Below are 26,719 nucleotides of genomic sequence, written 5' to 3'. Positions count from 1 at the left end.
TATCGAGCGAAAGTCAAAAACTCAGAATTCGAATCGATACAGTCCGTCGAGAAAGGCCTCAAGATTGCTAATTAAATAAATGTATGGCAGCCGTATTGTGATCCAAAAAAACGCTACGACTTTTTAAAAACTCCGTTTTCTGAACCTAATGCATTTAATAGTTAGTAATATGTAATATATTACAATCTTTGTTAACGAAGCTGCCATATTAAAAGGTCATTAAAACTAGAACTAATCCTACATTTAATTGCCTATACTAAGTTTTAACACATATAATTTTCTTTTTATGGCAAATGTGTTTTCCAATTTCAGTAAAATTACAGCACATTTATTTGTGGCAAGTTGTAGGTTCAATTATCAGCTACATATAGAAGCAAGCAACAAAATAATTACATTACAATGAAGTACCTAACTGACAACGCATGTTTAGTAGTTACAACACAAACATAAGAAATAATGCATTTTGTGGAGACTTGAAGGTAATAGCAACATCATTTCCGGCTACAGATAGCGTTAAATAATGACAGTAAATAATAAGTAAGTAATAAGTATATTAGGTATTTGGGTAAAGGGTAATAATTTACGGATAATATACGGACAGTACCTACGTATCTATCTATTGTTTCCTAAACGATTAACTTTTAGCAAGTCAACTTTATATAAGTATGTTATTTTTGCAACTGACCGATTTAGTAATTCGTTATTATCGTTATTTAGCAAAACAAAAATATAATCCCGGATTTTTCTGATACGTACAATATACTTTCACATCGTGTATCTTAAGATTATGAGGACAGGAAGCCCGCCCTATCGATGTGAGAAGTGTCTTTGATGCACCGCGCGCAATTTTGATGACTAATTAATTTCATTTAGAAGTAAAACTCCTATAGCTTACAGTTCATGCTTAATAATATGTTTTATTATTATTGATAATAAATTAATTAATAAAAATCGATGTTCTTTAATATTATGAAAAGCGAAACACCGACGCATGAGTTTCCGTACTGAACAAGGAATTTTACTCATAAGTACCACTTCTTTGTTTGTATGTATTTAGACTAATGTTTGACTGAAGTTTTGGTTTCGGTTGCGGCTGGTTTCGGTATTAAAATCAAGATGCGGTTTCGGCCAAAAAACTAACAAACATTTCAGACACACCGAAACTTTATTTTCAGTAGTGTCAACAAAGGTTCAGTTAGGGTTTCGTAAAAAAAATCTGGTTTCGGTCGGACACTAATTCAGACACATGTATTATGCTTGTAAAATGTTTGAAGTATAGGTAGTGTAAAGATAGGAAAGAATTGCGGAGACAGCTAATTTTTTGCCATGCATTCGGCTGACTGCATTTCAATAAACACGACAGGAAATTGAGTGAATATTTAAACTTATAAATTATAGGATAGAAGCGAAAGAAAAATCTTTTCGTCTTCTTGCGAACCTTTATTTGGGTATCGATTTTATTTTGTCGGCGTGATGTGAGATTGGTGTTATATTAATGGAAATTTTATATTAGGGACTAAGTTAAGCAATGGTCGCTAAGCTAATGAAAAATTATACCTGGCTACTAATCATACACCAGGTACTTTGCAAACAGGTTGTTTGCAACACTAGTTTATATATAAGGAAAAACATATTATAACTATTTTGTTTTTTTTGTTATTGCACGTAAACGGGCCACTTTTTAACTGTTCCTGGAAGCAGCGTGCAGCATGTGGGCCATGTTCATCAATCAATTGAACTTGCGCCGGGTCTGATTTGCAGTTCATTTTGAACACAGGTATCGGTAGTGAGCGGAATAGTTAATTGCATTTTCATTACCTACTTATTTAATTATAGATTTTAAGATAAGAGCATCCTATTCCAAGGTCAGGTGGCATTATATCATTGTTGTAGTTTGTCTAAAGAATTACGTCTCATATATATGTTGATCTTTTAGTCGTGTATTAAGACATCCAAAATCACATATACGTATAAAGCTATCTGGCGTATCTGGGAGACCGAGCTTTGCTCGGAAAACATATAAATACTCAAAATGCGCGTTTTCTCAGACATAAGACCCAGCTAGATCGATTTTTCGCCCCCAAAAACCGTTAGAGCCGTTTCCGAGATCCCCGAAATATATAAATATAGATAGATATATACAAGAATTGCTCGTTTAAAGGTATAAGATTAGACTAACACGGAGCACTAGCTCAAATTACAATTAACTAGCAATTAAATTAAGGATAATTGATTGTTTATTTTAATAGAATTTGATTCTTCTTTGTTAGCATTCATAGTCGCCCTACTATTCAAGTGACCTAATGATAGTGTTTACCTACCTAGTTAAGTGTAAATCAAAAACTAATTTACTGCTTTAATAATGTTAAGACTTTAGATTACTTTTAAGAAGAAATAGTCTGCTCGGCCCAAATAAACTTGGGTTCATTACGATTACTATCCAAATAATTGTTATAATTTAAACATGAAGTTTGAAAAAATGTTTTTATTTCACGATAAAAAAACATCCTGTACTTATAGATAGCATTATTGCAGCAGTTTATACAGCTTGAGTAAACAGTTTTGGTTGCAGTAATTTATTTAGTATATGCATTTTAGATTTTTGTGCTATAAAAATTTAACAATTTTGATAAAGAACAACGATAGCATCAACTACACTTACTGAAGAAGCATCAGCCCTATATGGCTCGAAAGCGAATTTTATTTTACATTTACTGGTAATTTTCATTGCTCATGGGTATACTAAGCTTAAGAGCCCGTAGTCGATTTGAAAACGCGCGAAGATACGACTTTTACACAGTAACCGAACGCCGGCCGCTGCTTGAAATAACGCGACCGCCTAAACAATATTGATACTTTCGCAACATTATGCGTCACTTTATAACTTTAATTAGGTTAAAATAAAACTTTCGGTAAATTTGATATAATCGTTTATTACTCTTAACAATTTACCTATGTATTCATATAATACATACAAATTATATAGCATGATGATAATGATTTGCACTAAGGCATATATATCTTATATATATATAATCATCTTACTCGCGTTATCCCAGCCTTTTTGCCACGGCTCATGGAAGTCTTAATCCCAAGAATTGGCGTAGGCACTATTTTTTACGAAAGCGACTGCGATCTGACTTTCCAACGTTCCAACCCAGAGGGGAAACTAGCCTTTTGTTGAAATTTGGTATACAGATAGTTTGAATCCCAGGGAAGGACATAGAATATTATTCAAGAACTCACCCTTTAAGGGGGTGGAAATTTGTATGGGGAATCAATAAACGCTGAACCGATTAAGATGAAATGAGGTATGGACATAGTTTGAGTCCTGGGGAAGGACATAGGATAGGTTTTACCCCAGAAACGGGGGGCAGGGGGGGGGGGGTAATGGAAATTTGTATGGGATCCAATAAAACCGATTTGGATGGAATTTGATATTATGGAGATAGTCTTAATCGTTGGGAAGGGTGATAATAATTTTTATTTCCAGTCATCCTCTTCTCTTCTCCACTCTTCTAACACTCGCTCAACGTGTGGTTGGTTGTACGATGAATACTGCTCAAGACCTGGAACACCTGGAGTGCTTCTGGGTGCAAAGGGTCAGGGGTAACACTCGCTCAACGTGCCGCTGGTAGAGTATGATGGGGAAAACTCAAGACCTGGAACACCTGAAGTGCTGCTGGGTGCAAAGGGTCAGGGGTAACACTAAAAAAAAAATCCCTCCAGAGTTGGGTCCGGAGTCCGGACAGCCGCTGGCGAGGCTGCGGAAGAGTGCTCCAGTGTTCCTGTGGCCTCGCCTTATAGCCCTGAGGCGGTCAAGAGGGGTTTTTAGTGGGTAAACCGTGGGTCCCATGAGCCTATACGGGAGTCCCACATAACCATCCCAGGCCCGTCCCCGCGCCTGGGTGGTATGCGAAAAGCATTTTCCCCTCTATAAAAAAAAAAAAAAAAGGGGTAACACTCGCTCAACATGCCGCTGGTAGTGTGTAGTGTACGATGGATACAGCTCAAGACCTGGAACACCTGGAATGCTTCTGGGTGCAAAGAGTCAGGGGTAACACTCGCTCAACGTGCTGCTGGTAGTGTATGATAGGGAAAGCTCCAGACGTGGAACACCTGGAATGCTGCTGGGTACAAAGGGTCAGGGGTAACGGATAACACTCGCTCAACGTGCCGCTGGTAGTGTATGATGGGGAAAGCTCCAGATCTAAAACACCTGGAGTGCTGCTGAGTGCAAAGGGTCAAGGGCAAAGGGTGGGTAACACTCGCTCAACGTGTTGTGGGTAGTGTATGACGGAGACAGCTCAAAACCTGGAACACCTGGAGTGCTGCTGGACGCATCGGATCAGGGGTAAAACTCTTTTAATCTGAAGTTGGTAGAGTATGCTGTAGGCAGGTTAAGTTCTTCAAGACCTGGAACACCTGGAGGGCTGCCAGATGAAGCAGGCACCTGACCAGAGCTACCACACGTTTAACATGCAGTAGGTACTGGGGGTTAAAAGGGGGTGGAAGTTCTGATAACAATAAATGAACCTGAGTTCCACTAAGTACAGCCAGGGTTCATCATCAGCTCTATCTTGGGTACTGCTCTCCCATTTGCTCATCAAGACGTGTCGGAAGACCAAAACAGCGTGTGCCTATGTTGCACCAAACCTGCGTTCCACTAGGTACAGCCAGGGTTCAGCATCAGCTCCATCTTGGGTACTGCTCTCCTAATTGCTCATCAAGACGTGTCGAATAACCAAAACAGCGTGTGCCTATGTTGCACGAAACCTGATTTCCACTAGGTACAGCCAGGGTTCAGCATCAGCTCCATCTTGGGTACTGCTCTCCTAATTGCTCATCAAGACGTGTCGGAAGACCAAAACAGCGTGTGCCTATGTTGCACCTAACCTGCGTTCCACTAGGTACAGCCAGGGTTCAGCATCAGCTCCATCTTGGGTACTGCTCTCCTAATTGCTCATCAAGACGTGTCGAATAACCAAAACAGCGTGTGCCTATGTTGCACGAAACCTGATTTCCACTAGGTACAGCCAGGGTTCAGCATCAGCTCCATCTTGGGTACTGCTCTCCTAATTGCTCATCAAGACGTGTCGGAAGACCAAAACAGCGTGTGCCTATGTTGCACCAAACCTGCGTTCCATTAGGTACAGCCAGGGTTCAGCATCAGCTCTATCTTGGGTACTGCTCTCCCAAGTGCTCATCAAGACGTGTCGGAAGACCAAAACAGCGTGTGCCTATGTTGCACGAAACCTGATTTCCACTAGGTACAGCCAGGGTTCAGCATCAGCTCCATCTTGGGTACTGCTCTCCTAATTGCTCATCAAGACGTGTCGGAAGACCAAAACAGCGTGTGCCTATGTTGCATCAAACCTGCGTTCCATTAGGTACAGCCAGGGTTCAGCATCAGCTCCATCTTGGGTACTGCTCTCCCAAGTGCTCATCAAGACGTGTCGGAAGACCAAAACAGCGTGTGCCTATGTTGCACGAAACCTGATTTCCACTAGGTACAGCCAGGGTTCAGCATCAGCTCCATCTTGGGTACTGCTCTCCTAATTGCTCATCAAGACAGACCAAAACAGCGTTTGCCTATGTTGCACTAAACCCGCGTTCCACTAGGTACAGCCAGGGTTCAGCATCAGCTTAGCTCTATGTATACTAAAACCTTCTCCAGAATGTAACAAACACTTTTCTAAAAACCGCATCAAAATCGGTTCAGCCAAATGCGAGATAATCGCGAACAAACATACATACATATACGTACAAACATACGGGTCAAACTGAGAACCTCCTTTTTTTTGAAGGCGTAATAAACAAGTACTTACAACCCAAGGATTAAAGTTTCTGGTCGCAGTTTACACGCACACAGTACAGCCAAACACGCAAACAAATATAACTTTTTACACGGCGAGCGACGCACACAATGATAAATAACTTCGTCGTCGTCGATGCAACGTGCGGAGCCGATCAACAAACGTCCTGCCTCTACCAGCTCCCGCGCGGGACTGAGGCCGCGAGCGCGTGTCACCGATGTTATGCCAGAAAAAGGGGAAGTTTTTAAAAAATCGTCAGAAAATAAAAGTTGCAATTTAAATAAAATGAAGTACAGCAACAGTTTAAGTAAACATTGCAGATTATTTGAGTATGCAATCTACGTCGAAAATAAGTAGATTTTCGGAGAAATTGTCACTTGTTTTGAGGTCATTTCTGGAGAAAATTGAATTCGTTTAACTTTCATTTCCTCGAACTCTAAGTCATATAACAACAATGTAATCTGATAAACCTAGAGTACAGAATATGTGTTATACAAATTTACCATTTTTAGCAGTCCAAACTTTACGAAATTTACAAATAAGAGCATCAAAGTCAGTGCTTTACACGCGTTTACCTAAATGTCCATCAGAAAAAAATTCATTACTAATTTAGTAAGCCTTTTTTCAAAAAAATGATCTGATAAACCTAGAGATAAGAAGTCGTGCTAATAGAAACCAGTACTTGTTATTTCAATTAGGTAACAAAAGGTGTACAAAATCACAGAAGAAATCTATCAACTTTACATTTTTGCGACTAAAATCGTAACCGGGCTCTTAATAATAACTAGCCATAACAATGCCAATTTATTCCTGGTTGGTATAAGTACTTGGCCGGCCTGTGACACGGGTAGTGAAATTACTCCGCTATTTCGTGATAGATAAGCAAGCCAGCGGGCCTCCCGTGGTTAAACGCAGGGCAACGAAGTCGACGAAGAAGCATCAGCCCTATATGGCTCGAAAGCGAATTTTATTTTACATTTACTGGTAATTTTCATTGCTCATGGGTATACTAAGCTTAATAATAACTAGCCATAACAATGCCAATTTATTCCTGGTTGGTATAAGTACTTGGCCGGCTTGTGACACGGGTAGTGAAATTACTCCACTATTTCGTGATAGATAAGCAAGCCAGCGGGCCTCCCGTGGTTAAACGCAGGGCAACGAAGTCGACGAAGAAGCATCAGCCCTATATGGCTCGAAAGCGAATTTTATTTTACATTTACTATAAATAAACTATGCTCTCATTAAATATAGCTACGTCTTCAGTAGCATAATTTGCAATCGAATACAAGCCAAAAACAAAGATTTAAATTTTTTACAACACAAAATTTAGAATTTGAGTAGTTCGCTATAATTGCTTGCTGATTATTGTACATGTTATGGATATAAGCGATGTCAATATTATGGAATTCAATGTATCATATCAAATCAAATGAGTATTGTGAAATTCTATTATAATCATATAGGTACGTATACATATATAAATTTTGGATATTAAGTAAAGGAATGTAATATTATGTCATTTTACACTTAACTAATGATTAAAAAACTATAATAGATGATAATATTAAAGAAAAAGTGACGCCCTCCAGTGGTGAAGGCCGGATTCGAACCGGCGTCTTTAGCTATCGCGGCTAACGCCACGAACCCCTAGGCCACCTCGCCACGGCGGTACCCGTCCCAATTTCTCGACTATATGCCATCTTAGTAAGACTAGGCGTCTTTGACCAGCTCTAAGGGCAAGCAGTGCGCGCTTGCACCTCCTAAACGAATTCCTTACGGAATTACGTTATAGCGAGAATATTTAATAAAATAATTTGATTTGTTTCCAAAAACTTGTTAACTAATGATCATAAAAATATCACATATTTAAGAATTTAATTTTGAATAAAAACGAGGTTCCTATTAATTCGGCTAGTTCTACTTAACTCTTATTTAATATTTTAACAATTCCCGGATAGCAACAGTAGCAACATATTTCCATTTATTTAATTAATGTAATAATTTAATAAATTTATTACAAATACGACTATCAGCTATATAATACATTTCCAATGAGAGGTATTCTCCTGCGAGATCTCTGCTCCGCGGACGTATGCAATAACGCATGATGAAGATACATGGACGGTGTCTGCGCACATAGGTAACTGCGTCCGTCGATGCCCCGCGGAGCAGAGTTAGGAATAGGACACATCTTTAGCAAAAACACCATCGTGATACGCTGTGTAATTTGCATTTGCGACGTGAATAAACCGTGCAAGTCTCTTTACCTATGAGACTAAATTAAATGCTTTATTTTAATATACCATTACAATCAGCCAAAAACGTCTTAGTAGACAAATTTAATGACGTCCATTGCATGTAACAATTAATTGTAACAACTACCTTTCTTGTAAGTAGTTAGAGTTATCAGTAACTTAGCGAGATATAAGGCTTTTAATACCCTGTATCTTTTGCTCTTTACAATAATTTTGTCTATCCAACTGTTGACCTGACCATTGCAGATATTAAAAATGAGATCTTTGCCCTTCACAACCGTAACCGTAACCGTAGTAGATACCAAAAATAACTTTTAAAATAGGTAACTCATAAAACCAACAAAAAGCTTCCCTGAAAAAATGTTGTAGTCTTGTATTAAATTATTAATTTTCTTAGTGTTAACGCAGCTTTATCCGTGATGCAGAGTAAAGTTGATGGAACTGTCTAGTTACCGACAGGTCCCATAAATTAACTATAATCTAAGTGTAAGTTTTAATAAAAAGTTATTAATTGAAATGGGCGTTACTTTGCGGAATTCAGTATCAGAAATAAGTACCTTATCTTATTAAATATAAACACAATTTGAAAGTTTTCTAACTTGAAATAATTCATTTAAACTGCATTGCGTTTATTACATATTTTAAATGTTATTAGTGGTAAACTGAAATCAATGTCATATACTAAGAAAAAAAGTGACCAAGGCCTACAGTGCCCCAGGCTGGAATCGAACCAGCGTCCTCTGCTATCGCGGTAGGTGCCTGAGCCATTCGGCCACTGGGGTCACGGCGTCATAGATCGATTTTTTCCAAGTATATGCATTTCTTACTGAAGGCTTATGGCCCCTTATATCCTAGATCCTTCCTAGATCTATGCCGCCGTGACCCCGGTGGCCGAATGGCTCAGGCACCTGCCGCGATAGCAGAGGACGCCTGTTCGATTCCAGCCTGAAGCACTGGAGGTCTTGGTCACTCTTTCTTAGTATATGACATTTATTTCAGTTTATAATTTATATAGTAGTGTTTCTACTTAAAATAAAAACAAATTAATATATTCTGAAAATAATTTAATTTGTTCTAAGTATCTAATGTTATTATTAGTGGTACTCAAAACTTACCAGCCACTTATTTTCCGACGACTAGGGTTCTTCGTTCGCCAAACAATCATTGTTCACAACAACACTGACATGAGCCGCACGACTGTCACCTTCTGTTCTTGGCCACTAGAATAGTTTTGGCACTGAACATAATCCTTTGTGTCACTGCACTGCACTTGCTCGTCTCAATGATTTTATATTTGTTATCTGTAACAATGGACACGATATATTAACATTTTGTTATTAATCACTTTAAAGTATCTCAGAACATGATTAAATTGAATGATTTCGTATCTTAATTACAGTTAAAGATAGGCATTTTCGTGATGACACCCTGATTGTGATGAGACTCAAAATTGGATTGTAGATACTATTCCATATTGCCAGTATACACTTAATAGCATACAATCATAAGATGAAATCCTAAAAATAACTTAGGTGCATTTGAATAGGTACAAATCATGGAATTATCTCGTTGTTATTTTTCTACTAATAACATCATGAAATACAAAGTTTTTTTTATCAGAGTACACAAAGGCTTATGTGTCCTGAAATTATCGGAAACGAGCGCTTGGAGGGTATTTCATTTTCGGTCTGAACATGTTTGTAAAGTATGCCACGCCACAAGTAACGGAGTTTGTAGCTACATTCTTAATTTGTAACAAAAAAACCGGCCAAGTTCCGTACATTACACAATTTAAACAATGTATTTTTTATGTGAAATGTCTTTAAATAACCCGTAGGGGTTGGATCAAAAACTAAGTAATTAAGTCCGACTCACGCTTGACTGCACATTTCTAATAGGTTTTACTGTGGGGGAATGGTCATTTATTACATATTTTCTTGAATAACTTCTAAACTATTTATCTTAAAATTATAAAAAATATATATTTCAGATTCTCACAATGAGCTCTTTCATTTGATAAACATGATATAGCTTGACAAACTTTATTTTTTAATTTACTCATTTAAGTGGCCCCCGTGTTTAAAATTAATTTGTTTACGTTATATTTCCATCTTTGGGTCACAAACTTACATATGTGTACCAAATTTCAACGTAATTGGTTCAGTAGTTTCGGAGAAAATAGGCTGTGACAGACGGACAGACAGACAGACGCACGAGTGATCCTATAAGGCGGTCGTCACACTGCTCCGCATCTCGCAGCGGCGTCCGTTGATGCGTTTTTTAACTTTTTATGTAGAATCTTGATTTTGTATAGAAAAATCGCATGGTACGACACACTGGCTCCGCATCGACGCGCGGAGGTGCGAGACGCACGACGACTCGCGCGCTCGGACGGAGACGCGGTGCGTGCCGCAGGGTATGTCACACCGAGCTCCGCAGTGCCGTACGGATTTTAGTGCAAGAAGGACGTAGACGCAATGGATACCGACGTCGATAGGTTTATTTTTGAAATTGAAAGTCGTCCAAAGTTACTTATTCGAAATATTGTTTTTATTTAATTCCAAATCTATTTAGTTTTATAGTATCGGTTTTAATCATAATCTAAATATAAGGAATTCTTATAAAAGTATAATTAAAGATTGAAGTAGTAGATTATTACTTACTTGAGTGTAAGCCAAAGCTTTTCTTCCGCCGTAATGGAACGTCGAAAATTTGTGTCCGCGTCAGTAATAATCACCAATTTTGCTTAGCAAATAATCAAATGACGCGGTTGACATACGGGTGCAATTAACATGTTTTTCTTCGTGTTTCCCTAAATCTTGTAAATCTCTAGCAAAAGACCCATTTATAGGTCTGGTTTGTAAATAGGGATGTACCCGGTGTCTTCTGCGTTTTATGACTCTATTGTACAAAACCAAACTGAAAGTATCACCGTAGCGTTCCGAATAAGTTCCGTTTCCATTTTATCGACAAATAGGAACTGTATCTTCACCTTAACGTTCGAATGTGAAACTAACGCGAGACGGAAGTAACGCGGGACGTCGCGCATCGCAGCTCCGGACGGAGATGCAGAGAAAACTCGGACGTTGGTGCGTTGTCCCCGCATGTGAGTCCGTTGCTCCGTGTCTCGCAACGAGACGCGGGGGCAGTGTGACAACCACCTAAGGGTTCCGTTTTTTTCCTTTTGAGGTACGGAACCCTAAAAAATGCAATCATTGATGTTCTGTTCCGAGTACAAATGTAGGCCATGTTTTGTTGTTATATCACGATTAGGTCGGGTTCGGGCTACTGCATGTACTGGAGAAACTTTGAAATTTTAGAATTTAATTTGATATTGGTCTAACATTATTCAGTGCTATTTCTTTTCTTGTACTTGATAGTTTTAACAGGTACGGGTGCGCAAAAGATAGACCGGGCTAGGTTAGTATTGTTTATTATGCATATTTTCCACTCTTTTAATTCGACAACGTCCATATTAGGTCATGGACACAACCTTTGAGCCTTAGATTATTTTCTTAATTAGAATCATCAACCGACGACGTTTTATTTATTTATACTTTATTGCACAATAAAAAATGAGTACAAATGGCGAACTTAATGCCTCAAGGCATTTTCTACTAGTCAACCATAGATAGTGTTTTGTGTTGAATTAAGGTTTAATGTAATCGGTAGAAACGACAAATTCATATTTATATATATTATTTAAAATATTCGTACTGAAAACATAAATAAATACATATTTATATTTATGTATATATTCAGTACGTAAACTATATTTTTGTAGGTATTTATTTATATTAAACAGTATAAGCATTAATCCTTCCATAAAAAATATTTTTAGGGTTCCGTACCTCAAAAGGAAAAAACGGAACCCTTATAGGATAACTTGGTTATCTGTCCATCTGTCTGTCAAGACCCTTTATCTCGGGAACGCGTGAACGTATTGAGTTGAAATAAAAACCATATACTCAGGTCTACGGTCCCTTGAAGCTGTAAAAAATCAAACTTCTAAGTTAACGTAAAAAACGATACGTTTATGCCGCAAAAAACGTATATTTCGACCTCTCAAGGGAATCAAACTTTATAGAGTACTTTCCGTTGACCTAGAACTATGAAATTTCGCAAGTAATATTGTCTTACACTACAAGTACAGGGAAAAATCTAAAAAGTATTAGTAAAAATTATTAAATAAAAAATAAGTTTAACTTGTACGGAACCCTCGGTGGGCGAGTCCGACTCGGTTTTTCTAAATAAAGCGAGTATTTATTTATATGACGGATGGTATTTAATTCGACAGAGAAATACTTTACTACACTGTAATGTAATTTTTATTTGTGATTAAAACTCATTGTTACATAAATACGAGTTTTATACAACATGAAATATTTCATGAGCCTTGATCTAGGCTTTACGTAAATAAAACATCCATGTTTGTTAAATTACCCTATAAAAATAACTGTAAAAATTATGCTGTTCATTATTTTATTGTTAACGACATTATTATGAAAATTCATTTAAAATAACTTGTTTATAATTCGACGGATTGTTAGCATGATTAATAATACAAAGGAAACTTCCTTTGTATTATTAATCAAGCTATTTATTTTACGATGAATTTTTAATTCGATACCGGGATTAATCTGGCAACTAAATTATTGCTGCCTGCTTCTTAAAAGCCGACCTACTCGTATCAAACAATATTTAAGTTAAAGTACGTTACTTCCAATATAAATAAATAAATATTTGAGAACAGTCTTACACAGATCAACCTAGGATCAAACTCCTCGTAAGAAAAAATCGTAGGTACTAGACGACCAAACAAGTCCACACTTTGGGTCTTACAATTGCTTACAAACGTAAAAAAATTGTCGTCCTGTATTCATGATTACATGATTGCCCCACGGCAAATTTATAAACTCAAACAACCTGCAGAAGCCCCCCTTCTCACAATAAGCTTTTTTTCTTTATTTAACAATCCAACAGATTTTCTACAGTAGAACCAAAGGGTGTTCGGTGCCTGATACTTGTTAAAAGACACGCAAATGACGCAATTGCTACGTCTAGTCCAATATTGGTCTGTGATAAACTGATAAATTAGCTCATAATGTGGTTTTACTTAAATTAATAAAGAGGATCAACAAACAGTGATAAGAATGCTAAGCGAAATTCGAAAATTGAATACCGTTCGATGTGGAAATGAAAACGCAGAGATCGAGTGGCCGTCAGACGGACGGTACCACGATAACGGTAAGTGTTACGAGCTATCGAGTACGCACCTTACAACTTGATATCGCAAACGCCAAGCTATAATAAGCCTTAAGCTAGGTTCACACGGCGTTAATTTTTCCCGTATACCGTAAACGGGATTTTATCGAATACCGTAGTGTCAGGTCAGCAAATTTTGTATAAAAATGTTCAAATTCGTAACACAGCGTCTATGCGGGAAAGCCGCCTAGCCGTGTGAACATTTTTTAACGATTCTATACAAATTTTGCTGTCACTACGGTATTCGATAAAATCCCGTATACGGTATATGGGAAAAATTAACGCCGTGTGAACCTAGCCTTACTGTCTACAACTTTCGGCATCGTCTCAAGTGGGTTCCTAAGAAGTTGGGGAAGTAAAATTTGTTAGTCTTGTAATTTGTAATACTGTCGGTACACTTGTACCACGAGATTCAGCATGCTGTTTTTAGTGAGTGGACCTGTTTAAATTGAGACTATAGATAATTAAAATTAATAAGAAAGATTTAAATTAGGTAGGTACTTTTACTGTTATTATTATAATCACTCTATCTCGTAAATCCGGCGTATTGTACGATGTAGTATTATGTTATTACTAAGTAACTATAGCTCAGTGATAATAACCTACTGACTGGACGTCATTAATCGCAGTTTTCTCCTCCTCCTAGTTTCTTTCTCCTTTACATCCTTTCCTAATTAAACTAATTTATTAATTTTCATATCTCTTGCTCTGAAAGTGGGTCGTTGTTGTTCTAAAAAGTGCGCAGAAAGTGATACGATTCTGCTCTAGTGCAGATAAGTGGTGTACTCCTCTGCGTCCCCGTCCCACGAGCAACTGGGTGGAAACAAAATGGAAAAATAGTGTCTTTATTTCCCAGCCTGGAACAATTGGTAATTGTTCTAATTTTACTAATCCCGCATTGAATCTTTTTTTATCAAAAATGATGAATGGTTAATTAATAGTTAATTAATGATGAATGGTTAATTACGATACAAGTGCGGAAAAGAGGAAATTTGAAACGAGTGGCGATAAATTAAAACACGACCGCAGGGAGTGTTTTAAATCGACACGAGTTGCAAATTACCTTTTCGCACGTGTATCGTACAATGTTTTACAGTACATATGGCCCTTTAAACTTTCGACATATGCCCGAAAAGTGCTCTTTTACGCACTAGTGGGAGAAAGTAGCACCATATGTACTGTAAAGTAAATTGTTAAATTAATTATTCTTGAATTCTTTTTTTGAATTGTATTGTCAATTTTTAACAGTAGGTTATGGTGATAACGCCATTTTGACAATCAATAATTTGTTACCCAGCCATCACTGTACCTACTATATGTATAGTTTCCACCCACTCCGACCGAATGACACATCGCTGCTAAAGAAGGTAAATCCTACTTTCATCGGCTGTTAAATTTCAAACAATGACTGCATTGTTTGAAATGACGTATAGCACAATCGGATTAAGTCTAACCTCGAAATCCTTCCAAAGTTATGAAATTTGATATGTATGTTAATTAAAGGTCTCTTTTTCATGTTCACATTATTTGACATTTGGGGACCTCGAGGAATCGCAGCCATCTTGGAAAATGTGTAGCATCCTGGAGAAATTTGCGTTTTACTCTAAATATACGTTCTCTATGAAAATATGGTGTAAGGCAACATTAAAGCTTATTAAATTCTACACAAAAAGTCCTAGATATCTTTGCGAAAAAATACATCTTGTTATAGAAAATACTAGCTGAATCCAGATTTAGCGCTTATAACCTTTCAGGGGATATTCTCTTAATATAAAACTTGGAGGAATATGAATTCCACTTTTGTCTATACATTTATACACGTTCTACCCCAATATCAACATTTTACTCGACTGCGACTTAAACAGAAAGTAAGGTTATGGGTTTAAATACTGAAAATCGCAACACCCTGTTCAGGATACTGGACGGATTTTTTAAAATGACATATCTGTAGATTCCTCTTGCCCTTCACAACCTGTTTACACTTGTTTTATTAAAGAAAAATCAATACAGCCGCCTTGAGAGGACGTCGAATATTAATCATATTTTTACTTCTAGCGCCTAAACTATTGAGTAAATTTGAATAAAATAAACATCAGTAGGTTCATAATTGGTAGTATTGGTACACGAGTGCTATGCAATACAAATTTACTAAAATAAATGGAGGAATAATGTTTAGGACTTAAAAATGTGACTGCAAAAACAGATTTTAGGTCTTAAATGGGGTTTAAACAATAGTGACAGTAAATAAATTTCACACCTACAATTTCAGGGATCCCTGTTTTCGTGTTATAAAATTGGAGCTTCGGGGACCACGGGAATCAAACGCCATTTTGAAAAGTACAAGTCTTTTTTGGTTTTTCTGTTTTTCTCGGAATATCTGGGTTTAATGTGAATACTGTGTATGGCGAAACAAAAGCTTATTAAGTTCTACACAAAAAAGGTATAGAACACCATGTCCCTAAAACGGAGCTTTCTTCTAGAAATATGGCTCAGAAGTCAAAAGTCTATATACTTAATCATCTCCTACAAACATTTTATTTTAAGATGGGGCAGAAAAAAATACTTGTATAATTTTTTTACCAATTTTTGGAACACAAAAACATTATCTACCCAACCACGAATTTAAAAAAATGTGTGGAAACTTGTAAGCTTGCCTTGTAACTTGTAAGCGCTATTTCTAGAAAAAGGCTTCGTTTTTGAGACATGGTGTTGTATAACTTTTTAGTGTGGAATTTAATAAGCTTTCGTTTCGCCATACACAGTATTCACATTAAACCCAGATATTCCGAGAAAAACAGAAAAACCAAAAAAAGACATACTTTTCAAGATGGCGTTTGATACCCGTGGTCCCCGAAGCTCCAATTTTATGACACGCAAACAGGGATCCCTGAAATTGTAGGTGTAAAATTTCATTACTGTCACTATTGTTTAATCCCCATTTAAGACCTAAATTCTGTTTTTGCAGTTACATTTTTAAGTCCTAAACATTTTACCTCCATTTATTTTAGTAAATTTGTATTGCATAGCACTCGTGTACCAATTATGGATCTACTGATGTCTATTTTATTAAAATCCACTCAATAGTTTAGGCGCTAGGAGTAAAAATATGATTTAATATTCGGCGTCCTCTCAAGGCGGCTGTATTGATTTTTCTTTAATAAAACAAGTGTAAACAGGTTGTAAAGGGCAAGAGGAATCTACCAATATGTCATTTTAAAAAATCCGTCCAGTATCCTGAGCTACAGGGTGTACTGATTTTCAGTATTTAAACCCATAACACTACTTTCTGTTTAAGTCGCAGTCGAGTAAAATGTTGATTTTATTTTTATTTATTCGTATGGCATATACAGAGTCGCTAATTATTAATTACAATATGATATCTAAATTCTTAACCCATTGGGCAGCGTGTGCATTAGGTGAGTGAAGATCTAGGGCCTCTCCGATAAATTTCCGTATCGGGCAATTATGCATAATGTGGTGTATGGTCTGTACCGGGGCCCCGCAGTCGCACGCTGGTGAGTCTCTCTAACCACACTTAAACAGGTAGTCCGTACAGCGTCCATTTTCGGTGCGAAGTCTGTTCAATTGGCACCATTCCTTCCTAGATGCTGAAAAGCCATACGGCTTTTTGGTAGGGTTACTTACGACCCTGGCTTAGGCTGGGGTTTGGCAGGTTGGATTGCCACTCATATTTCCAAGCGTCTTTTATATTGAAGCCATCTTGCGTCAGGGTTTGAGCGGTTTGATAGGGCGGGTGTCGGGACTTGTGACGATGCTGTGGTGGGTTAAGGAATTCCTGGTAAAATGTTGATATTGGGGTAGAACGTATACAAATGTATAGACAAAAGTGGAATTCATATTCCTCCAAGTTTCATATTAAGAGAATATCCCCTGAATGGGTATAAGCGCTAAATCTGGATGGGAAGTAATTAAATGATCAGCCATTTTTAAAACTGATCTGCAAAAAAGAATAGCCATTAAATCATTTGGGCAGCATACAAATATGTTGCCGGCAATAAATAAAAATCGAGCTGTAACTCTTGTTCAGCAAATAATTCACAAACGGTCAACATTTATAACCAATATCCATCTGCTTAATAAATAGTTGAGCTGCGAAATTATTATTTGGTCAGCAAGATTTAAAAATTGGTTAGCAGTTTAATTGAGACGTATGCATATTAAAGAAATGGTAAGCTGATATAATAAGATGGGCTGCGTTTGATTTGAAAAATCGGCAGTGTTGCAGGCGGAGCGGAATCGTGTGCGTGCATTTCATTCGATGATTATAATATTAACATTCACATTGCGGTGTTCTAACGTAAGTATTTGTTGGTGATATTTATCCGTTTTGGTACTTTGACAGTATTATAGGTGTAAAATGGAAGATATAGCTACTAGAAAAGTGGGTTAGGTTAGGTTAGAACTGCGACCTTTACAGAAAACAACTGCTACTAGAAAAGTGGGTAAGGTTAGGTTAGAACTGCGACATTCACAGAAACAAACTGCTACTAGAAAAGTGGGTTAGGTTAGGTTAGAACTGCGACCTTTACAGAAACCAACTGCTACTAGAAAAGTGGGTTAGGTTAGGTTAGAACAAATTTTTGCGGATCAGTTAAATTGTACTCCAAAATGAAATAATCCGCTTACCCTCTGACTGCTTAACAAATTTTGATTAATGGTGGATCGCTTACTGCCGATCAAATAATTAATTTGCCAACCAAATCAATTTAGAGCAGCTCATTATGACATTAATTGCGAACTGATTTTGAAATACTTGCTAACCTTCAGTTGCTGATCAAATACACATTTTGGCTGACCGAATATATATTTTTATTCATCAAAATAGGAATATTTTGCAGATCGATTAAATAACACCCAATCTGGATTCAGCTATTATTTTCTATAACAAGATGTGTCCGCAAAGATATCTAGGACTGTTTTGTGTAGAATTTAATAAGCTTTAATGTTGCCTTACACCATATTTTCATAGAGAACATATATTTAGAGTAAAACGCAAAATTCTCCAGGATGGTACACATTTTCCAAGATGGCTGCGATTCCTCGAAATCCCCAAATGTCAAATAGTGTGGACATGAAAAAGAGACCTTTAATTAACATACAAATTTCATAACTTTGGAAGGATTTCGAGGTTAGACTTAATCCGATTGTGCTAGTAGTTGTCGGGTTTTTATCGAGGTGTCACGTCAGTTGCATGGTTCGTAAGGTAAGCTAACATAAATAGACAAATAAGAATATTTGAATAGGCTCGTTAATTTAACACTTGCCGTTTTATATCATAAAAACGATAGAAGGAAATAGGAAACCTAAAAACTAAAGATGTCAGACTAATTAAACAACTCTTCATTCGCGAATGATGTTGGTAGGTACTAATTTTATTTCCTAATTGTGGCAAACATTTTTACTTTTATGACAGCTAATTTTCAAATAACTTCACAAACCTATAATCATGTTGAACACCTGAATCAAATATAATAATACTGATCACAATTATTATATATTTTTATTAGATCGAGTCATTGTGAATCAAAAAATATAACTATGATATACTTAAATATATATGATAAAAAATGCCAAACCAATACTTCAATTTTGACTATTCATTAGAATAATATGTATTTCATTTTACGTACTAGACCCCTTTCCATCAGCACACTGTGGCAGACGGTCTTGGCCTTTGCAGGTTAATAAGACAGGCACTGTTGCTAGCTGACCCAACATTGAATAATGCGATATAGCAGCCAAAGGTTCCTATTTGCGGCTCGTCTAGCCGATCACGTTTTAAATTATGCTAATATAACTATAGTCGGCGCAACGTAAGAACCAATACCTATTATAATAATAAGGGTCAATTCATAACTGTCAAATATTGGAACTTACGTTGTGTCGACCATAATGCCATATTCATATATTAAGTTAGTTAGTTAGTTTTTTTTTACCTAAATACGGCGAAGTCAAAAAGTTGGCTGTATTTAGCATGATGTTCCCTTCCAATTTTTTTTTCCTAGCCTCATGTCTCATGTATGACAGCGGTCACGTCACGTGGGACAGGGTCAAATGGGAAAACACCAAATAAACCGTAGTTGGGTTTTAGTAACCATAGAGTTTACCTATTCTTTTCATAGGCAGTTAAATTAAAAGAATTGCGAATTGAATTTTGTTAAAAATATGTTATTTTCATTTTTACTAAGCCTAATATTCAAAGAAGTTTACTATAAATCATTAAAGGGTCGTTGCAAATAGTGAGGTTCGTATATATTGGAATCAAACATCTACCGAGCCTATCAATAATCTACGACGCCGACGGCTCGATTTGAGTTAAATTCGCATCTTTCGTACGTAATTGGACGTCGTTTCCGGTACTTTAATGCCGTTGAGTCGATACTATCGATTGAAGTTTTGTTTTTATTTGCATTAACGATGTGAGAAAATCTTTCAGTATAGTGTGCACTCAAGAGCAATGAAAACCGGTCCATTGGTATTGAAATGTACCTACCTTAAAAGTAACCCGTGTTCATTGCATATTGAGTGGACTCCCTTTACCATTTTTCTGAATCATGTCATGGAATATGACTTGAGCTTTCTTATTTATATTTACACCAGACCAGACAAAAGTTTCGACACTAATAACAATAGCAACTAACGCATATAGGTACATATAGTCAGCTAACATCTACCAATGTATGTAAGATAAAGTTAAGGGACACTACTCCAAACGTATACAACTGTGGGGTACTTAGTTACTAAATACCTTATTCAAAACAGAGCATAGCAAATCTCAGGAATCCTTTTTCGGGTGTTTTTACTGCTGGTCATTATTTTTTTCTAATCAAATGCCGCTTCTGGTGTGGGTGTCTTGGATTTGAAATTACTATCCGAACATGTAATCATCTGCAATTACCAGTTGTCGTGACCCCTGCCCCTTCGTCTAACGCCAGCGTCTTATAAACTTTAGTCGGAAAAGAGAGTTCTGTTTAAGCTGGGCGATATGTTTGAACACCTTAGGGCATCCTTGATGTTAAGAGTTGAACCGTGAGCTTGTCTGTTTAAAGGTAATGGTTTGTAATGGATGAATTAGGGTTATTTCAACTAGTTACCACCAAGTTGTTACCAGTGGTTTGGTACTCCAACTCGGTTTGGTGGTAACTACTGGTGTTTTTTTTTCCTAGTAGTTACCACTGGTAAAAGGTGGGATTTTGTTCCCCAGTAGTTACCACCAAATTTTGTTAAAATTCAATACTAATAAAAACAGCATAAATAATATAATACCGAAAAAAAAACTGTAAATTTCAAACGGCTGTAATTTTATTTCCAAGCAAGATGACTACAACTTTCTAACCGCAGTTAATAGTCCTATTATTAAATTATACATTCCAATATAAATAATTCTGGTTTTACGCCATGCGACGTTACACCGGTGAATAGAAGAGATCACTGAAATTTAATATTTTCCAAATGGCAAGAAAATTTTCAACATCCTCCATGCTTGCTTTCGATGCACTTAAACTTACCTCGAAGTTTCGTGCATTTCATAATATAAATAAATAATTTTGTACGTTGTCTCTTGAACAGAGGTCTCGAAGCGGCGGACCTCTAGGGACAAGTGACCGTAGGACCATCAGAAAGATTGTTAGGTAATATAATTTGCGCCGACCCCCTCATGCCGTCAAATTTATCGTGAAAAATTGGGGTACATATGCGGCTTAAGTGAAACGAACTATAAAGAAACATAGTATATAGATTCGTACAAAAGTTAGGATAGCTAAAGTAACCGAAAATTTACGTTATTAATTTCTGAGCCAAGTCGAAAATCATACAATTTCCTTCGTACAAAAATCGCATTTTGTAATAGACGATGAGCAAAGTAAGACCACCATACGTCCTGCAGTGCCATTCTCTCGACTATTCATGGGCTCAAATCAAGAGTCTATTAAAAGAGAAGGATAAAACAGCCAAAAAACTTTAACAACTCCAGCAGGTGTTGGGATGGTGCAGGCAAATATGAAAAACAGCTCCGGACAAAGCTGCCAATGAATGCGCTAGGAAAAAGCTTCTTATCACTCCTGCAGAGACTTAATAAAAAAAACTGATAATTATTTAAATTAAAAGTAGCTTTATATTCTAGTAATACTAAATTCCAAAAATCCTTATCAATTGCATCAGTTTTTTTCATTTGAAGTTTACAGTTTTTTTTCGGTACACCCCTTATTATAAATATAGAGTGCTTTAATAAATAATTATAAGTCGATTAGTGTTTCAGTAAACTGCCTTAAAAGCGATTAGAAATATTAAAACAGTTTAACCGGTACAAGTGCAAAAACGAAATATGTATATGTAAGGATAAATGTAATCATCCGTTTTGATTAGATTACTTTTTAAGTGATTTTTATTAGATAATTAAACAGTTTCATGTTTTAGTATTTTTTTAAGTATTTGTTAAACTCTAACAAAGAAAAACGAAATTTATTTCCATTTAAAGCCTGACAGGCTGCACACTGTTAAGGTAGTCAAAACAGATGCACTTTACATTATGGTTGCCGCACTGCCTGGATGAATGAATGAAATTTGAATAGCTCCAGCCTCCTTATACGTGACACAAAGATGAACGTCAACACTCAGAATGATGGTGGCAGTAGTAATATAAATGACCAATTAAATTCGTAAAACTTTTGTTAAGCTGCCACTACCTATTATACTTACTTACTTACTTTACTCTTTGGCTGCCACTATCAATAACGATTATGAATGTACTGCTTTTCTGTCAGTAGCTCTGGACATAAGAATGGTACGCTTTCTACATACTTATACCTATATATCATATTGTTTCTTATGGCCTCTTCCTAAGGATGCTTTTATAAAGTTTGTATGAATAACAAGAACTGTAAGATATATTGAGAAACATTGTAGCTATTTATTACAATGAAGTGGGTGGCAAAGCTAAAGTCTTGTTTAATGACTAATGAGCGACGTCATTTTTGTTATTCATTTAACTAATGTTTTATCATTCTCATCATTCACTAGGCACTTTGTTCGTTGTTATCGCATTACGCATAGTTTGTTCTTATAGCTTAGCTGAATATTTTAAAATGATTATATAAGGCATTTGACATCATAAAATAACTTTAATGCCCGATTTTCTTGGTACCTATTACCTACTACTTTAAAGCTGTATGATGAAAGCTTTTAGTAAATCGTATACTTTTACATTGTCCGTGTCGATCAATTGAGAATTAAAATATGTTCATGTTTAAATATCATTCTGAACGTGAATAAATAATAAGTATCTAACTATCTACTTATTATACATATGTGGACGCCAGCTACCAAAAACATTGTCATATTCTTAACAATTAGCCCGTTCGTTGCATTATTCATCTGCTCTCGAAAGATCTCGCTTCGGAATCCTGGGCATGGCGAATTTCTGGTTACTGTCCATCAAAGACCCGCAGATTGTATGTACAATGTAATATAATTGATAATGAGGTTACTTGTTCGCTACCTAACTTATTAGTGGATATAAAATATTTGAGAATTGTTTAAATAAATATATGAATAATTTATTTAGATATATCACTGGGAACTTTCGAATATTTTTAATTTAAGTGTTGAATCTCATTAGATTAAGGAGGTAGGTATACCAATTCTAGCCATAAATTCAGTGACAAAGTTAATTGTCTGTAGAGACTATAATTTTAAAGTTATTTGATAAAGTTTTATATACCTAATAATAAAGAAACTGATAACGAATTAAAAATGCCTAATAATTATTCCATGTTACCAGCCCTCACCTTAAGGGAAAAGGGCCTAATTTACGCACCATTTTTTGCGGAAATATGACATTCTTGTTCTGAAAAAAATATTCAGGTGACCACATTTTTTATAATTTTCAATGCATTCCTTGTCTGAATACATATCTAACGAAGCGGCAGATGTAGTTAAAAAAGTGCTGCAAGACTATCATCTCGTTTATTTTATGGTTTTGTGAGCAGGCCCCGATAAAAGGGTCACTAAGCCCAATTTTTGCGTAAAATTGATCCATTTTAGTGAATACACGTGCACGAGTGTAACAAAATACCGTAATAGACGCTTAAGTTTAACCTATTTGCAACACCGTATTCCATGATAAAAGATTGACATTTTGTTAAAGCTCCTTACCTAAAAGACGTAACTCCTACTTCCCAAAAGCTCATTGCGGTATCCTGGGCAATGAGCTAGCCGATGCCGCAGCCAAGTCCGCGACCAAATTGTACCGTACATCTGATTACTCCAATGTCCCCATCAGCTATATAAAACTAAAACTTAAAACTAAACTCGCGGAAGAGAAGGCACTGTTATACAATAATCCAAACCATTGTAAATACACAAAAACATTATTTCCCACTCACGAACAGCTAATAGACTACGTCAACAAAAATCCACTTACCTTTGCAACAACGCAATACCTCAGCAACCACGGGTTTCACAAGGCTTACCTATTAAGATTTATAATTGTAAATAATGACCACTGTCCCTGCGACCCTCCAGAACAAATCAAACAAACATTGGAACACTTAATAAACGAATGTCCAAGGTGTGCAGCTAAACGAATTAATCACGTTATAACATGTCAAAACTTACACATAGACCCTAGCAATATACAAGAAATCCTCAGTAAAGAATCTACAACAGAAAGCTTTCACGACTTCATTGAGTATATAGTTAAAAAACTGAAAAAAATCAACGGTACCTAATCACCAAATAGATGATACTGCAAGCCTTGATATACCCTACCATACTCCTCTCCTTCATTCTCCCTTACTTTTCTAAATTCTACTTCGCAATGCATAGAGTTGGTCACAGGACCGCTTCTTACACTGATAAACACATACCACTTTACAATTCATCACACTTACATCTAGACACAAATCTTTCCCGGTTCACACAACTACACACCCAGAAACAACGCGTATACCGATAGCGCCGAGTTTCTGGCAACAAAACACTTTACAGGGTGGAGGGGTTTAGTCAGTAGGCGGCTAAATCTCCAGAGCAGCCGAGTCGGGCATGCTGCCGTATACCGGGCCGGCACTGTATCCAATGAGGATTACCTCCTCCTCTGACAAAAAAAAATCCCGACGGAGGTGGTTAAAAAGACGTGCGTATTTTTGACGCACTTCGCTGCTTAATTAAAAAGCATGTAAATACGCAAGAGATGACCAAATCCAATAATCTTTACGCATTTTAAATTCTTAATTAGTTTGTCTATCTCATATATAAAATTTGTTTCAATAACTTTACATTTATAGTTCTTACGTACAATTAACTGTGTAACAGAATTTATGGCTAAACTAGGTAATACTTTATTCCAAATTGTCACAAAGTGGTCACAAAACACTTATTTTGTTTATTCTTTTTTTTTTCTCTAAAGCTCTGTGCACCAAGAGTAGTTTCGATGACACACAAGAATAACTTACAACACTTATTTGTATTTCTATATGTATACTCAAGGAATTGTGAAGTACAAGACTTATTAGTAATAAGTTATTACTAATCTAAAGAATAGCCGTTTCATAATATTTAATATATCTTCTTAAAAAACCGCTAACGGTTAACGGTATGCTAACATCTTCACTTAATTATACCATCACATTTTTGTTTTAATTCAGCACTTACAAGCACTTACTTTATTTGAGAATTCAAATACAACCAACAACCATTCATTCAATGCAAACATATACTCGTAACGCGGCTTAGCTTACCTTCTAAAGCAATTTCATACTGCATACCAAAATTAACCATACGTTTGGGCGTTAACCTTGTACCCGCCAAAACACAAATCTACATTGACCAATCAAAAATTTGCTACTTTTGCCCGTCCAACACCGAAGAGTGGGTCACATTTTTGTCTGTACCACTGTACAGCTCACTAGCTACAAAATTGAATGGCCAATTAATGAATTCTAACGCCGAAGAGTGGGTCACAATTTTGTGTGTACAGTGAGCTGCAAAATTGCATGGCCACTTAATTAATCAATTCATTGCCCATGTAATTTTGCGTCGGGGTGAACTTACTGGTAGATATACGAGTAAGTTGTCTCATTGTTTAGCAGTAGCATGAATGAAGTCTGGTCGTTATATTTTTATGTGACAGATATAAATATAGGGGGTAAGGTTTTCATCATACTATGATGTCTGTTAATTAAGTAGTTCGAGATACCAAATCTCGGACTCTCGAAATGAAATTGCCATGAAAAAGTTTTCAATTGTTTGGTTGTGTTAATTATAATGCCTGTTTTACAACAGCGAAAGTATTTATTATGTATAAAAAGTATAGGTATCCTAATTTACGAAAACTGACTATGGCATTTAGATTCCTTAAAATGTACTTAAGACAGAACAAAAAGTTTGCGAATTTAAAAACAATCAGCTTGTATATTTTAGCTTTCAACCTGTAAAAGTAAGTATGCTTTACTGTATCACAAAATAAAACAAATTCAAAAGTACATTTATAATATAAATAAAATATTATATTAACATACATACCTAATACAACTCCTACAAGATACTTCTATCACGAGAGTTTAAATCTAAAGGGGTGAAATGGAAGGATAAATTCAGTACCTACGGGAATACTAGGTCGGCCATTAGACGCAATGTGTGATAAAGTTTCAGAACGTAATTAAATTCATTTGTAATGTAAATTATGTAAGTATATATGGGTTTTTAACGATTATACGTAAATCCTTTGATTGTTCCTTATTATTTTAGTTAAGTACTACTACAGTGTATATTATATGAAAAGTATAATTATAGAGAACTAAAAAGTACTCTATAACTCCCACATTGATGGTAAAGTAAAGCTCATATTATAGTTGTGTGTATTGTATGTAACGTGCTGTAAGCGTACGTGCTTGCGAGTCGTTTATGTTCGAGCACTTATCGTGCCTCCTCTACTTGATAATGAGAGCGAAGTTGCATTAATTTCTGAGGAAAATCGGAACAATTGTTTATAAGAGATCGCGCGTCCGTTATATTTTTAATTTCAAATGTCGCGGTCCGCTGCGAGTCGCCGCGAAAGTCTCGCAGAATTGGCAGTGAGGAAATTAATACTTTAGAAATTAACTAACATTATTTGCCATTATACCGCATGCCAAAAGTGGATGGATATCTTTTTAAATATATTTAAAGTTTTGACTTTATAGAATTTCATCCTAAAAGGTAGGTACTTTTAACTTGAAATTTCAACGAATATCATCAAGCGTTATTTTTATAAGTTTTCATCTCTTCTTATGGTGTGGCGCCGAACTCACATAGTCAAGTTAGCGACAGATCAAAACAGACGAATGGAATATTAATTACAATATTGTTTATTAATTACCATTT

At 36.2% G+C, this 26,719-nt stretch overlaps 1 protein-coding gene across 1 annotated transcript in view; it reads right to left on the bottom strand.

Moving 5' to 3' along the window:
- Positions 1-26,719, bottom strand: part of LOC134752406 (cuticlin-1) — a 117,838-nt gene that overhangs the window by 79,695 nt on the left and 11,424 nt on the right. The window contains exon 2 of the mRNA XM_063688120.1: positions 9,190-9,375. Coding sequence (XP_063544190.1) covers positions 9,190-9,239 — 50 coding nt within the window. The 5' untranslated portion in view covers positions 9,240-9,375. The remainder of the gene's footprint in view (positions 1-9,189; positions 9,376-26,719) is intronic.

This window comes from Cydia strobilella, chromosome 2, assembly GCF_947568885.1.
Source record: "Cydia strobilella chromosome 2, ilCydStro3.1, whole genome shotgun sequence".
In the NCBI taxonomy this organism is placed as follows: Eukaryota; Metazoa; Arthropoda; class Insecta; order Lepidoptera; family Tortricidae; genus Cydia; species Cydia strobilella.
This window is presented reverse-complemented; position numbering and strand designations above follow the sequence as displayed.